Source organism: Pan paniscus, chromosome 14 (assembly GCF_029289425.2).
Source record: "Pan paniscus chromosome 14, NHGRI_mPanPan1-v2.0_pri, whole genome shotgun sequence".
NCBI lineage: Eukaryota > Metazoa > Chordata > Mammalia > Primates > Hominidae > Pan > Pan paniscus.
The window spans coordinates 28,057,822-28,074,094 of record NC_073263.2 but is presented as its reverse complement, the minus strand read 5'-3'; the positions used below and the strand labels follow the sequence as shown (position 1 = coordinate 28,074,094).

General features: G+C 39.2%; 1 protein-coding gene across 3 annotated transcripts in view; it reads left to right on the top strand.

Annotated features, from left to right (window-relative positions):
- The window catches only part of FLT1 (fms related receptor tyrosine kinase 1), a 194,688-nt gene that overhangs the window by 11,974 nt on the left and 166,441 nt on the right, over window positions 1-16,273 (top strand). For all 3 annotated transcript variants that reach the window (XM_003818327.6, XM_008971604.5, XM_034936503.3), the window contains exons 2-3: window positions 15,416-15,512; window positions 15,904-16,130. In XM_003818327.6, the coding sequence (XP_003818375.1) occupies window positions 15,416-15,512; window positions 15,904-16,130 (324 nt within the window). The remainder of the gene's footprint in view (window positions 1-15,415; window positions 15,513-15,903; window positions 16,131-16,273) is intronic.

Sequence of the window (16,273 nt, the reverse complement as noted above, 5' to 3'; positions counted from 1 at the left end):
TCTCTTTTTCCACTTAATGTCTCCTGCTAGGTCAGATTTTTGTTCACTGCTGTTCTTTGAAAATTTTTATGGCTTCAGAATCCTCTCCATAAGGACTTCTGGTAGAACTAGAGAAAAATATATGTGTGGAAATAGAGTAATTGCAGTGCCCTGGAATGGACTTTGAGTACCTGTACCTTCTTGAGGGTTAGGAAATATTTGACACACATTGTTGATGTACAAGCTAAAAGTGGTTCAGCCACTCAAGCTCCCATCCCATCCTCTGTCTTCAAAACTGGCCAATGAAAAATACCCTATCAAAGTATTCACTACGCAAAGTCACTTAGAAGGCAAATGGGAAATTCAGGAAACTAACAGGAATGAATTTTCAGGAATTTCTACTTCACTTTAGCCTTTTGAGACTGACATTAAACTTAGTGGTTCTATATCCAGATTATCTTTTCTTAGAGGGAGTAAAATCCTAAAATGTAGAAATAAAGTTTGCTTGGTTGTTGTTATTTCTTAAATGCACTTTGTAGTCCAAACCGATGGGCATGGAATTGCCTTGCTGGAGTAATTCATTCACCATTTTGGGATAATGTTAAATACAAACTTAGGAGGGGAGGTTTAAGAAATATTCCTCTTCCAATGATTTGGAGGGCTGTATTTTCTTTTCTTTTTTTTTCTTTTTCTTTCTTTATTATTTTTTATTTATTTATTGTTTTTGAGACAGAGTTTTACTTTTGTTGTCCAGGCTTTTTTTTGAGATGGAGTTTCACTTTTGTTGTCCAGGCTGGAGTGATCTCGGCTCACTGCAATCTCCACCTCCTGGGTTCAAGCAATTCTCCTGCCTCAGCCTCCTGAATAGCTGGGATTACAGGCATGCACCGCCACGCTCGGCTAATATTGTATTTTTAGTAGAGACGGGATTTCTTCATGTTGGTCAGGCCGGTCTCAAACTCCCACCCGCCTTGGCCTCCCAGAGTGTTGGGATTACAGGCATGAGCCACCACACCCGGCGAGGGCTGTATTTTCTCCCACAACTGCATGAGGAAAAACATGAGCCATATTAAATTTAATTCTCCTGATCCCGATTTTATAGCCAGTCATTATTCTAGATTCATGCCCTATTTCCAAGCTGAGTTCAGGAATGTGTAGAAGATTTTTATTTTATAACATTTTAATACATTCATTTAAAGATGCTCAAGGGGTTATCATCAAGTAATCCATTATATTTTATTTTGAGGTGTAGATATGGTTGTATTCATTGTGTTACATGTTTATCATTGAATAAGTGTTCTTATTTTGTGAATTTAACTGAGTTTTACTGAGATAAATCACTTATGTTGGTGAAGAATGTGTGACTTCCTGTATTAAAGGGTGTGTTCCTTAAAGACATAGTGTACATAGTTTGCAGGAGATCTCTATTTGTTGACTTAGATTATCTTCCATATTTCTTAGTATTCACCTATTCTACTTCTAAATGACAGCCCCTAAGAGGCCAGCTTAGAGCTGAAAGACCTTCAAGAGGAAGGAATGTTTCTGACCCATCTTTGCAATTGTGAATCCAGTACAGTGCCCGGCACATAATGGTCACTCAATAAATACTGGCTGAACTGACTGAAATCATATCCTGAGCAATTTCTCTGGATCTGAGGCCCTTCTAGGAGTCATGGTTCCTCATTGGTTCACCTTCTAAATACGTGTGTGTGTGTGTGTGTGTGTGTGTGTGTGTGTGTGTGTGTATAAGCGGAGGAGGTTAGGAGAAATATGGCCAGGAGCTGGCAACAATTGTCCCAATACACAGGCGATATTCTGTTCCTTCCATTTGGGTTATCCTCTAGGTCCAGGGACCATTTTCTCATTTTTGGCTAAGCTGGCCATGTTCTCCTGACTCGACTGTAGACTCAGGATTGAGAATGAGGATCTACACTGCCCATCTTCTAGAGAATTGCTTCCCAGGAGATATTTTCCTTGAGATGAGCCTTCCTGCTGGGAGACTGTTAACTGGCTTAGGTTCCCAAACAGCACAGAAGATGGTTGATTGGAACCTTTAATTTCTAGGTACACCAACAGAGCCCGAGTCACTAGGTAATGTTACTATTGCTGCCATTGTTTTGTCACCTGGAATGAGAACATTTTGGTTGAAAATTATTTCCTCTTGGCTCTGGGTCATGTGTGGTACTGGCTAGGTGAACTGCCAAAAGGAAGGACACGTTAAGAACATGAAGTCCTGGCTAACGCATCACATCTGACAGTCCTCATTCATTCCCTCATTGCCGAGTCTCCACCCCGGTCGTCTTCCGTGGTGCTCTGTTTCAACAAGCACAACGTGACCTGGGTATGTATCTAAAGTATGATTACTTGTGGCTTTTTTCCTAGTGGCAGGTGAAGTCAGGTAGACCCCAGACAAAAAATATGCGAACCAGAGCATTGAAAGAAGATGATAGAGCTTTCTCCTCCCAGCACAGAGGCCGAGGAAAACAAGAGTTCTAAGAAACAAGGAAATGTATGTGAAACTGTTAGAAGAAAACACTTGTTTAAAAGGAAAGATGAAGCTTAGAGGGTGGAAAGATGTGGAAGTCTTTGAAGGAGAAAGAGACCCTGCTATTTCTTTTAGCAAATACACATTGATTCTTCAGGTCTCACCTCCAACTTTATTCTAATAGAAGACTCTCACTCCTTGGGCTGAGTGAGGTACCTCCACACCTGGCACTTCCCCATGATAACACACAAATATAATGTAATTTTCTATTTCTTTAAGCAGAAATTATTTTTATGCATCATTACATATATATCTATATATACTTATTTATCTGTTGTCCATGCTAAGCTATAAACACTGTAAAGGAAGCAACCTCGTTTGTCTTGTTTATTGTTGTATCTCTATCGGTATACGTTCAAAAAATTAAATGAAAGAATAAATGTTGAGGTTAAAGATGGCAAAATAAACAAGGTAAGGGAGTGAGAGAAAGGGGTCATATAGAGAATGTAGTGAGGGGGAAAATCCAGGATTGGTGGCAGTAAAAGAGAGATAAGAAGCATAGCTAAATGAGGATGGAGTTCCCAGACTCCTGGAATTGCACCTAAGAGTCCAACCCTTAACTCAGTTCATCAGTCTCATCCAAAGGAGGTGGTGGCTTAATTTCATGGGAGCAGCTTCGGCATTGGGCACCTTACTACCTCTCCACAGAGCTGTTCCTTTTGGTTTTATGTAACTTCTACTTTGGTTTTGGTTTTGTCCTGCAGAATGAGCTGATTCATAAGTTATTTTAAAGCTGTTGGGTTGGTGGCCAACTGATAACAGAAATTGTTGTTTTTCTTCTATCAGAGATATAATGTCTTGGATGATATTTTTAAAAAAGCTAATTTCTAGAAATAAAATTCTAGATAGAGTAATGAAGGTGTATGGGTATATATCCCCTGAGAATGAAAACCAGCATTCCCCATGCATTGAATACAAACAACGCTAAAGTCTTCTATGGGTATTTGTAAGGAAGGCCTTAATATCACATGCCGAAATGAGTGAAAAACATTCGGTAAATTATTTCTTTTAAAAATTCAGATACTGCTGGTGAAAATGTACTGCTTTTAATGGATTACTTTTCCTTCCAGAACTTTGACTCTCAGCAAAACTTGTATAACATGAATTCCATCTAAGATAAGATTTTTTTAAGTTTTTGAAATCTTAGGAAAGCACAGCTCTTACAAATACTTACTACGTGAAGGATATCTTAAGAAAATGTGAAATTAGAAAAACCCAGAATAAAAAATAACAGTTTAATCAACATGTCCACCCCATTTTCGAAGCATGATTAATCTCCAAAATATGTGTAATGAAAGGCAATTATATTTCAAATTGTTTAACTTAGAAGGAAACTGATTTTGACAATAGAAAACACAATCATCAAGAACGTGTTTAATGAGTCTTAGAAATTTGCTAATGTAGCTTTCAAAAACTCAATTCCCCTATGATGGATAACTTTATTGCACACTCTTGGCCATTTAAATCTCAAAGGTCAGAGGGTTTGTATATATTATTGGTTGCAAAGATAGAGATCTTCTCAACTTTCCTGTTAGTGGGTGAATTTAAAGAATACCCTTTATGAACAGTCTAAAGGACTCCAGAAAGATGTTTTCTATATAATTTGGACTTCATAAACTGTATCAAAGTAAGCTGAAAATTAACATCAGAACTTTATCACATTCGGCCTTCCAATCTCATTTCATCTCTCCTCCATTTTTATATACAAAGCAAATGGTATTCTGTCATTATTTGTAATAGATTCTGAAGCTGAAAGTCTGCATGAGGAGAATAGATAAGGCTTTGTATTGCTATAATAACATTTTTGGCTTTTCTGGCATGAACAGCTACAGTGCTAAGGTGCACACTTGTCTGTCTGCCTGTTTGCCAGCCTTTCTTCTTCATTTTATTATACAAAAATGTGAAGGCACTATTTGGGAATCAAAATAGAAACTGGAACAATATGCATTTTATGGTAGTTTAACAGCATCACATTATAGCTCCATGACATATTCATTTTTTTTCCAGAAGGAACTGTGTGTGGATCTGAAGATTATGTCACATGACAGGTTATAAGACGTAGCTGAATAAAATTTAAAAGTTCCAATTCCCACTTTTATACTTAAACTGTTACATGGCAAGCTCCTATACGGAATTGATAAAATATCTCCCAGATCTTTTCTGTGAGACTTTCCTTCGAAGGGAACCCACAGGGATCCACATAAATGACAAATCCATAACATTGAAACATGCTGTCATCATCTCTATAGATGCCTGGAACTTTGACACTGAACAGTAATGAAAGCAGAGTATTTGGTAAAATATCTGGACATAGACCAAACTGTAATCCTGATGCTATGTAAAACAGAAAACTTTCCATTTTAGATGGCGAGTCATATGCATTCCATGCTATGCTTCCAAACTGGTAATTGTTTATTTAAAGAGAACATGGAGGATGCCTTTGGCAGAACTGAAATTTGCAATCCTAAATAATTTAGAGATTAGAAATCTAAAGTTAAGGCAGTTCAAGCATGTTATTAGTACTACTAGTCTTAATAATACAACTCTGTGCAGATGCTCTTGCAGCTAAAAGCATTTTGTCACTGATCAGATACTATGATTCTAAAGAGGATGCACAAATTGATAAAAAATTAACAAATTAATTTAAAAATTCAGTTACTTTCATTAAGCCACCTGTATATTTAGTCTCACATACATTGAGTGTGTTTATTGAAATGGCACCTCCACTGAGCAATCAGTTATCATGTCTCTTCCAAGTGTTCACAATCTGAAAATGTGTATATTTCAGCCTGAAACAACTTCTGAGTAGCATAACACTACTGGCAATTATGATCCATTCTATAAGACGTGACGTCAGAGCTCAGTTTCCTCGCAGACCTCTGAACAGTGACATTGGATAAGAACATAAGCCCGTGGGGAGTATGCTTCAAATGTAACAAGTGTCCTGCCACTGATAGAGAAAACAGAGATGTGTCCAAGCCCTTTCTAACAGACAAAACGTTCCTGTATGCATTTTTAGGGTGTAAAGAGTGTTTTCTCTGTTCGTGGCCCTTTGCATAACCAGATGAAGGTCTACCAGACTTCTCTACCGAGTATTTTACGAGTTATGTCTCGTGCCCTGTCAACCAGATCTTGACCTTTGCCCTAGGCAGCTCAGATAACTTTCATGACATCGTATGGTAAACTGAAATGACATATTGTTAGACAGCTCTATGGAGGTGGTTTTTGAACTCATTTAATAACAGACCAGCGGTGTAGGAGTAGAGCAGTTTTTGGGAAAAGGTAACTCCTTGGTCAGCAGGAGATTTCTCCCAAACCAACCTTAATTAACTCTGATGTCACATGAAAAGGAGTTGTGCATGGCTATAGGTCATTGGAAGGGTAGGTCCCTGATGGTAGCCTGGTGACAGGCCTAATGATCAATGAATGTGCCCTGTTAAACTGTGACCTTCAAAGAAGGCAGTGTCAAGTAAAAAGCTCAGAGAGGCACGCGGAAGACATGTTTCCCTCATAAACATTGACAGTAGGAATGTTGACGTTATTAGAGCATTTTTTCCTGGTAAACATTTTAAACCACACAGATTTTTTTCCGTGTAAATAACTTTTCTGAAGCTTAAGGAAAAATGAGTAAAGTCAATGACCCATGTATGGATGGGATGAAAACTGTCCAAGTTCTGATGATTTTAGACTTTGGCCACTTCAGTGGCTAACAGTGTGATGTCCTTTGTGCCAAGAGCTACAAAACCTATCTATGAGTTTCATTGACAGACAATTAAAATATGAATTGTAAGACAGCCTTAAAATGAACAAACCAGAGCAGAATTATTGAAATGAACATAATTGTGGAGAAGTGCCAATTCCAGTTGCTGGTGTTAAACGTTTAGGTAATTTCTTGATTTATTTTTTGACACCTGGATTCAAGACATAAATGCTATATACATGACTATTTTGAATTTTCTATTCAGACTTTGAGATCAGAGACTTCACATATTGAATCTAATAGTTGGAGGATTACTTAGAATGGCAAAACCTCTAAAGCAAGAAATCAGTGTGGTAAAATAGTGCGTTTAATATACTATAAAGATTTAAAGGAAAAAGCAGGTTCCTAGGATTAGAAACTTTCTACAAACTAAATATAATGTTGCTGGACAGCAGCTGCCTAAACATTCAGTCATATTGTGGACCTTAAAGACCAATAACATAATTACTCTAAAATAAAATATTACATATTTGTAAAGTTGCCCATGTAAAAGTCACAAATAATCTTATCTGCATAAGGGATTAGTCCGCAGTGAGTCACAGCTTCATACTCTTGCCACATTCAAGTCAATTTCGAAATCCCCGCCTAGAAAGAGCTTTCCCTAAGCCTAAGCTGAATGAAAAATGTAATTAAAGCACACACCAAAAACCTCTTCTAGTTCTACATCAACCTCCCCACCACCACTCAAACAAACTTGACGTTCTCATGGAGAGAAAAGTGTATGCATGCGTGTCAGCAAGCGTGTGTGTGTGTGTGCATGTGTGTGTGTGTGCATGTGTGTGTGTGTATTTATGTGCACATTCTTTCATTTCTTTACATTCTTTCTTGATTTAAGGCCAATTGTTTTGGAAGACAAACCTGACATTTTAAAAATTAGTATCATTGCTGACTGTGGGACTGAAAAAATATGCTTTCAGTTCATACAAATCCCCATGGCTTTCACATCTTCTATTTAGTCTGTTGGTGGATGGAATATGAACTCTCTGGCCTTTCTCCATCATTCTGGAAGTGAGAGGAGATGGGACATTATAATGCTCTTCATCAAAGCATGGTCCCTGTCAGCATAGCTGGTAGTGTAGTCTCCATTTAATGTGGTTATTTTAATCTAGGCATTCACTTATAATGCCCACTTCATATTATCTGATAAATACTTGGATAGAGATATGACACAGAGGTTAAGAACTAAGAGTTAGTTAACTTTTTTTTATTAAGTTTCAGAGCCCTATAAGAATAAGCATCGCAAATAAAAATGTTGGTAGCTTCCGGAAATTTGCAATTGCATTCTTAACCCTTCTCCCACCCTTGCCACCAACCACAAAGATTCTATGAGATTTAGTCTATGAGATTTCGGCCTTTGATAAGCTACATCTTAAGGAAAGAATATTTTCTCTTATTGTGAATTATGTTTAATTAACCTCGAACAACCTTTGTAAAAGGCTCATGATCTTAAAGTCAAATTTTAGAAACATGATACTTAGGGGATCTCTATTTAGATAAAGAGGCCATTTATCATTCAGGATTATGTACTACTGAAAACACAGTATGCAAAATCAAAGACAGATGCATTTCATTTCAAATAAACGGAATATACAGAGCTTTAAGTTAAAAACAAATAAATTAGAAATAAAAAATTGATATAAAAGGAAACACCAGATTTATTCAGAGTCCTAGTGACATAATTTGTTAAAAATTTCCATTTAAATAGGGAAAATTCAAAATATGCAATTAGGAGTGATTTAAAACTAACACTAAATTAAATTGAAAAGATTGTAATGGGGGAGGGAACAGCAAGTTTTTTGCAACATGTTTGTAAACTTCTACTATTAGGTAGTGATGTTACAGAACATTAAGGGAAAATTAGGTCTCTAAAATCAGCCTTCTAAAGTTTTAAGCTGGAAAAACAACTAGTGTAAAATCTCACACTGATGGGGTAATATGTGGCAACAAATTTCAAAATAACTGGATATTCTAGGCCTTCAACATAACTCTGTGATTACTTTAGTCATAAGTTGCTGGGTTTTTAAAAATAGCAGCTTTATTGAGGTAAAGCTCACATACTATAGGAGACCAGAATATGACACCCCAAAATATGACTGTAAGAGACAAGAATATTAAAGTATATAATTCAGTGGTTTTTGGTCCATTCAAGAGTTGTGCAACCATCACCATTAATCTAATTTTAGAACATTTTCATCACCCCCAAAAGAAACCCCATACTGATTATCAGTCACTCTCCATCCCCCTCCCCCCAAGCCCTGGCAACCACTAATCTACCTTCCTGTCTCCAGGATTTGCCTGTTCTGAACATTTCATATAAATGGAATCATACAATATGTGGCCATTTGTGACTGGCTTCTTTTACTTAGCACAATGATTTGTGGGGTTTGTGTGTGTGTGTGTGTGTGTGTGTGTGTCTGTGGTTGTTTTGTTTTGTTTTGTTTTTGAGACAGAGTTTCTGTCGCCCAGGCTGGAGTGCAGTGGTGCAATCTCGGCTCACTGAAATCTCCTCCTCCAGGTTCAAGTGATTCTCATGCCTCAGCCTCCCAGGTAGCTGGGATTACAGGTGCATGCCACCACACCTGGCTAATTTTTGTATTTTTAGTAAAGACAGGATTTCACCATGTTGTTCAAACTGGTCTCAAACTCCTGACCTCAGGTGATACAGCTGCCTCAGCCTCCTAAAATGCTGGGATTACAGGCATGAGCCACCATGCCCGGCCTGTTTTTGTTTTTTAACAATAAAACTAGAGGAATTTATTTTCTCATAATTCTGGAAGCTGGAAGCTTGAGATCAAGGAGATCAAGGTGCTGGCAGGTCTGGTTTCTCCTGAGGCATCTCTCTGTGGCTTGCAAATAGCTGCTTTCTCCTTGTGTACTTACATGACGTTTTCTCTGTGGGCCAGCATAATGTTTTCAAGATCATCTATGTGGCAGCACATATCAGCATTCCTTTTTATTGCCAAATAATACCACATTGTAAGGATCTGCCATATTTTATTTACCCATTCATCAGTTGACGGACATTGGGTTCTTTCCTTCTTTCTTTCTTTCTTTCTTTCTTTTTTTTCTTTCTCTCTCTCTCTCTCTCTTTCTTTCTTTCTTTTGAGACGTAGTCTTGCTCTGTCACCCAGGCTGGAGTGCAGTTGCGCAGTCTTGGCTCACTGCACTCTCCACCTCCCGGGTTTAAGCCATTCTCCTGCCTCAGCCTCCCAAGTAGCTGGGACTACAGGCACGCACCACCATGCCTGGCTAATTTTTGTATTTTTAGTAGAGACAGGGTTTCACCATGTTGGCCAGGCTGGTCTCGAACTCCTGACCTCAGGTGATCCACCCTCCTCAGCCTCCCAAAGTGCTGGGGTTACAGGCGTGAGCCACCGCGCTGGGCCCGGGTTGTTTCTTTTTGGCTGTTATAGGTAATACTGCTGTGGACATTTGTGTGTAAGTTTTTATGTGGACGGATGTTTTCATCTGTCTTGGGTAGATACCTAGGAGTGCAATTGCTGAGTCATGTGTTTAAATTATGATCAACTCTTATGTTTAACCATCGAGGAATTGCCATACTGTTTGCCAAAGTGGGTTGCACCATTTAAAAGTCCTACCTGCAATGTAAGAGGGTTCCAGTTTCTCCACATTCTCACCAACACTTGTTCTTATCTCTTTTTTATTTAAGCTTTCCCAGTCGGCATGAAGTGATGTCTCCCTGTGTTTTTTATTTGCATGTTCCTGATGAATAATGATGTCCTTTATCTTTTCATGGGCTTATTGGTCATTTATATATCTTCTTTGGGAAGGTGTCTATTCAGAGCCTTGGTTGATCTTTAAAATTGGGCTGTTGTCTTTTTACTAACCATAAGTATTTCTAAAATGTGATTTCTAACTTATACATTGTTATCAATTACTGTGATCCCAGGATCAGAATTTTTAGCTGGAAAGGATCCTAAAAACCGAACCCTAATCTCCTGTGTTGACAGATGAAGAATCGGAGGCTTAATGTGGCCTGCCCATGGCCACAACAGAACTCGCAAATGGCAGAGCTAGGGAGATTAATGACTCATAATAAAAAATGGAAAAACACAGATGTTTCATGAATTATATTCAAATAAAGCTCCTTTCTTACAGAGCATAACCCTAAGACTTCAACAGAATAAGGGGCACCAAGGTGGCATCTGGTGGGAGAGAAACCAGGGGATTTGTCCTGAAGTTGGGTTCGACCAGCTAGAACACTGTTTATTTAGATTAGTAAAAATAGCAGTTTTCTAAACATACTCTTAGTCAGACTTTACAGACTTTACATTGAGAGTCTTGAGTTTTACAAAAGTGACCTCAAGGCTGTCTGGTTCATAATGACCTCCAGTGGGAGTTGGCTCTTTTAGTATCCATCATGGCAGCTTTGAAGAGCATTTGAAGAAAGAGCCTCAATCATCTGGGCTTTGGATTTAGTTGCAAAATAAAGCCATCATTTACTTGGATATGTATTCACTCTTCCCAATGAAGTCAAAGAAAACATTCCATTTTGCCTAATGAAACTAAGGTGGGGAATTAGGGGTGGCATTTTAGAACACTCTACGTACAGGCTTTCTATGTGAGGTCTAGCATGTGGGAAAGGAGAGAAGGGATTTGTGTCAAAGAGTCATAAAGTTCTGTTCCACCTGCCAGATAATACAGAACAGAAAAACAATGAAGAAAATACTCAGATAAGATCAATACAAAGTGTCAGTGTTCAAATAAGTCCACGTTCACATGTTGGTTTTTTAATGCTATTAGCCTACACTGCTTGACCTTGACAGTTTTTCTAACAAAGTAGCATGGGATAAAGCCCATTTTCATGCTCTATGTTGAGTTTTTTTGTTTTGTTTTATTTAAATGTTTTCCTGATGTAAGGAGATCTGTATGCCTCTTACGATTATGTTGTAATTGACTTTGATGAAAACAGTAGTTCACAGAAGGGACAAGATCATTTATTGGGAGGACAAAATTCATTCTTTTAAATCAGATTTCTAGGCTGCCATGTGAAGCATTAGAAAGTTCTCATCCGCATCTGAGATTCATTGCTAAATTATAGCACTCCACCCTTGAAAATGAAATAGCCTGTAGGTTTGTTATGTAAATGGGCAACATGACTCTGAGCTACTGAGACGATCAAGCCGACTTCCCCATGCTGTGACTATGCACGTGTTTATGGGTATGTACATACACATCTGTCTTTATATAAATCACTAATAAGATGGGCAAGTGTCTAGCATGCAGTAGATGCTAAAACAAATGTTGAATCTTTGTTACTCAGATAGGTACATGGACATGAAACTGCCTCAAAGAAATGTTTTAAGGCCTAATAATGTGAATTCAAAACATTCAAGAAATAAATATTTTCACTTTCCCTTTTTCTTATTCGTTTTCCTGTTAAACTATAATCTTGACACCTCCAATAACCTCTATGAGATTCTAGTTTCCTATTAACTGAAGGATAGTGATGCACTCGAAGTCACCAGTTACTTGGAAATTTGTTTCCTTATACTTCTGTTTACCTGTGTTTTGGTTAACTATTTTTTATCTAGCTTCCTCATTCCAAGTGCAAAATACACTGATGTTACTGGAGACAAATTATGTGGCAATGCTTTTTTTAGAATAACCCCATTTTTGTCAGTGTCTTTTAACCACTCAGTTATGTTGTCTTCTGGTTGGGGGACAGCATGGGGAGTGCGGACACGAACAAGTAGAGGGCACACTGTCTAAGAGATCTTCTCTAAATAGCACTTCTTGCGCGGCGCGGTGGCTCACGTCTGTAATCCTAGCACTTTGGGAAGCCAAGGTGGGTGGATCACCTGAGGTCAGGAGTTTGAGACCAACCTGGCCAACATGGCAAAACCCCGTCTCTACTAAAAATATAAAAATTAGCTGGGTGTGGTGGCAGGCGCCTGTAATCACAGCTACTTGGAAGGCTGAGGCAGGAGAATCGCTTGAACCCAGGAGGCGGAGGCTGCAGTGAGCCGAGATTGTGCCATTGCACACCAGCCTGGGCGACAAGAGCAAAACTCCATCTCAAAAATAAGTAGATAAATAAATAAATAGCACTTCTCTCAGCTGGGCTTTGGGTGGTTCTTTGAAGTTAGCGGTTTCCTCTGATGAGGGTCAAGAGTACTGGTGTTCTAGGTTGCTGATAAAGAAAGATTCATGTGGTCTGGAAACCAAGATGTAGGCAGTGGGATGTCACAAACAGGGGAACTGCTTCTTTTCCTGGACGGGAGCGCTCAGCCTCTCCAGACAGACCACAGAGATAACTACAAGTAATGCCAGAAGTTTCCACAGGAAGCTTCGATGGATCTTTTCCAGCACATGAACAATTGCTCAATTAAATCCCCAGAGTTCCATGCCATAAAGAAGGGCAGAAACTATTCTGGCATGGAAGTTTCTCAGGGCAGGTGTTATCCATTGCTGGCTGTGGCTTTAGAAAAGTCTGGCGTTTCCACAGATCCCTGATTTGGGGCCACATGTTGCCTCAAGAAACTCATAAAGATAAGTATGAGTTAAAATACGTTCCTAGGTACCTGAAGGGGTTGACTTGATCTAGGAGGTTGTTTGATAGACCAATGGGATCCATATGAAACAGGGATTTTAATTTAGTTAATATTCAGCCATTTTATTTAGGAGTACTTTGATACCAGGATCTACTGTCTGTAAAAATTACTTTTAATATATTAATTTAGGCTGGGCTCATGCCTCTAATCTCAACACTTTGGGAGGCCGAGGCAGGTGGATCACCTGAGGTCAGGAGTTCAAGACCAGCCTGGCAAACATGACGAAACCCCATCTCTACTAAAAATACAAAAAATTAGCCACGCTGATGATGTGCACCTGTAGTCCCAGCTACTCGGGAGGCTGAGGCATGAGAATCGCTTGAACCTGGCAGGCAGAGGTTGCAGAGTGAGTCAAGATCGCACCAAGGCACTCCAGCCTGGGAAACAAAGTGAAACTCTGTCTCAAAAATAAAATAAAATAAAAATTTAAAAGATATTAATTTATATCATCAGCAATACCAGAAAAGCATATGTTAATTTAGTATCTTTGAAATTATATACCCAGCAAAATATTCTGACAGAAGCAGGGGGAGGGGAAGTGATTCCCCTAGATGTTGGTGACAGTGGGCATCTGCCACGTGTCAGGCAGCAAGCCAGCCTCTTCCACAGCACAGCACCGAATGCACACACCCTGCCTGTGAGGTGGCTCGTAGGCTTTCCAGTTCCACTCACGAGGAGCCTGAGGAGCAGCCAATTAAGTGATGCCAAGGTCATGCAGTCAGTAGGTGGAAAAGCTAAGCTTCAAACGCAGATCTTCTAACTGAATCCAGTTTTTGAGATAGTCAAATCCAAGAGAAATGCTGGAGAGGACTGCTGGGCATAACCAGGGTATTTGACACACACATCATCTCACAGATCTGTGACCTAATGGTAAAGCCTCCATGACCATTCACTTAGAGCTTCTACCTTTGCTTCCACTGTTTAAACTGATTTTTTAAAGAAAACTATACCCTGAGATTGGTGCCAAATACTAAGTTTTCCTCCCTCCAAGAATTTCTTTCCTCTCTCCTGCTAACTTCTATTCCCGCCTAAGGAACGCTAATCCTGGGCCCCTCATTCCCTGCCTTTCGGAGGCATTGCAGCTGCCTGGGAAGAGGGGAGGAGGAGGAGGCTGGTGAAGAAGAGGGAGAAGGAGAAGAGAGACTGAGGGATGAGGGGAGGAAGGAGGCGAGAGAGATCCTTAGTGATAGTATTCTGATTGGTCAGTAATAGCTTCAAGGGAGGCTCAGCCTCTGTAGCACCTATGGTTCAAAAAATCATGAGGCTGTCTGTTAGGCTGTTCTTACATTGCTGTAAAGAAATATCTGAGGCTTGGTAATTTATTAAGAGGTATAATTGACTCACAGTTCTCCAGGCTGTACAAGCATGGTGCTAGCATCTGCTCGCCTTCCAGTGAGGCCTCAGGGAGCCCTTACTCATGTCAAAGGCAAAACAGGAGCAGGTGTATCACATGGTGGCAGCAGGAACAAGAGAAGGGGGGAGGTGCCACACACTTTCAGATAATCAGATGTAAACAACAGCACCATGCCATGCATGAGGGATCCACCCCCACGACCCAAACACCTCCCATCAGGCCCCACCTCCAACATTGAGGATTACAATTCACCATCAGAATTGGAGGGTCAGCATCCAAGCTATATCAGGCTGGGACTGTGAGAAATGGAAGGTCAGAGATTTCAAGGTCGTCTAGTCCAGTCTCTTTTTTACAGATAAGATAACTGAGATCTGGAAAGAGAGATGACTTGTCTAGGGTGATACAGCTAGTCACTAAAATGGATGTCATTATTGCATCATATGGAGATGTGTAGATTTTAAAGCACTTTCACCACCTCACTTTATTGCCTCACAACAATCCTCCGAGATGTTTGTCGAATGTCACGTAAGCGTGTGAACAGTTCCCTTTTGACTGTACCATTGTAGAGGGAACTCATAGATTACGTAAGACAAACCAAATGTCTTCTAAAACTGATTTTGATTCTATAATTAGTTTTCCAAATGAGGAAACTGGTTCAGAAAGGGAAATGATTGGCCAAAAATATCATTGCTCAACTAATGATTGCATGAAATTCAGAGCCCAGGAAAATTTCTGTACTTTTTATTCAGAAAAAAAGATGAGACAGGCCTATAGGACTAGATGACCCACACTGGAAAAAGTTCAGTATTGAAAATATATTTTGGATGACACCGACATTTATTCTTGAGAGTTTTTACTAAGTTATTGCATATTTGAATATTATAACTAGTTATATATTTTAATATAATTGCATTGAACCTATATGAATCCATTACCATTCTACATAAATAGGCTTTTGGATGTTATTTAGGTCATTTGGTATAAAAGGATATATAATATTTATGAGCAAGGGTAGAGCTAGAAAAAATTTGTGAATTAAGAGAAATTTGTATTAGTGTATCTTTTGCTTATAAATTAAAGATACAAGTAAATTAAAGATGTAAATAAATTAAAAATGAAAAACTCACCTTTATGGAAAGATAACTTTAAAAAAGGTAAGAAGGCAATTTACAAATAATACATTTTAAAAATTTGTTTTTCAGGATCTAGTTCAGGTTCAAAATTAAAAGATCCTGAACTGAGTTTAAAAGGCACCCAGCACGTCATGCAAGCAGGCCAGACACTGCATCTCCAATGCAGGTAAGTGGCTGTGTTGGTTTGGGAATAATCTAGTTGCCATGCCTAAGGCAAAATCATTCCCTGGCAGAGTAAAAAGGTAGGGACCTCAGTGATCTCCTGTGATCTGCAAAGTGCAAACCATATGCATCCAGCTTCCCATGAAAGGGGATTCGTGGGGAAGGGAGAGCATTACTCACTCAGGGAAATGGGGGAAGGGATGCCCAGATAGTTCTGCATCTTTATTCTGAGTATTGTTCTACAGCTTTTCTGAATGTGTTGCTTTCCCGTAAAGAGGAAGATGACTACCCTTAAGAGAGGACCTCCGCTTCCTAATAACATGAATGCTGAGGAACTGGTGCTGAGCCTAGGGCCCAGCCATAAATATGTTTTGTTTTCTTATCTGTGATTGCAGGGGGGAAGCAGCCCATAAATGGTCTTTGCCTGAAATGGTGAGTAAGGAAAGCGAAAGGCTGAGCATAACTAAATCTGCCTGTGGAAGAAATGGCAAACAATTCTGCAGTACTTTAACCTTGAACACAGCTCAAGCAAACCACACTGGCTTCTACAGCTGCAAATATCTAGCTGTACCTACTTCAAAGAAGAAGGAAACAGAATCTGCAATCTATATATTTATTAGTGGTAAGACTTCCATTTTCTACATTCTGTTTGCTATTGCTTTGCAAATGAGTCATAAATCTACCCTGATCCATTGGAAAGGTTGCTTTCCTAGTGAGTATGAAAGAAACGGGTTAGGAAAGAGATTCCATCCTAGTTGTAGACAC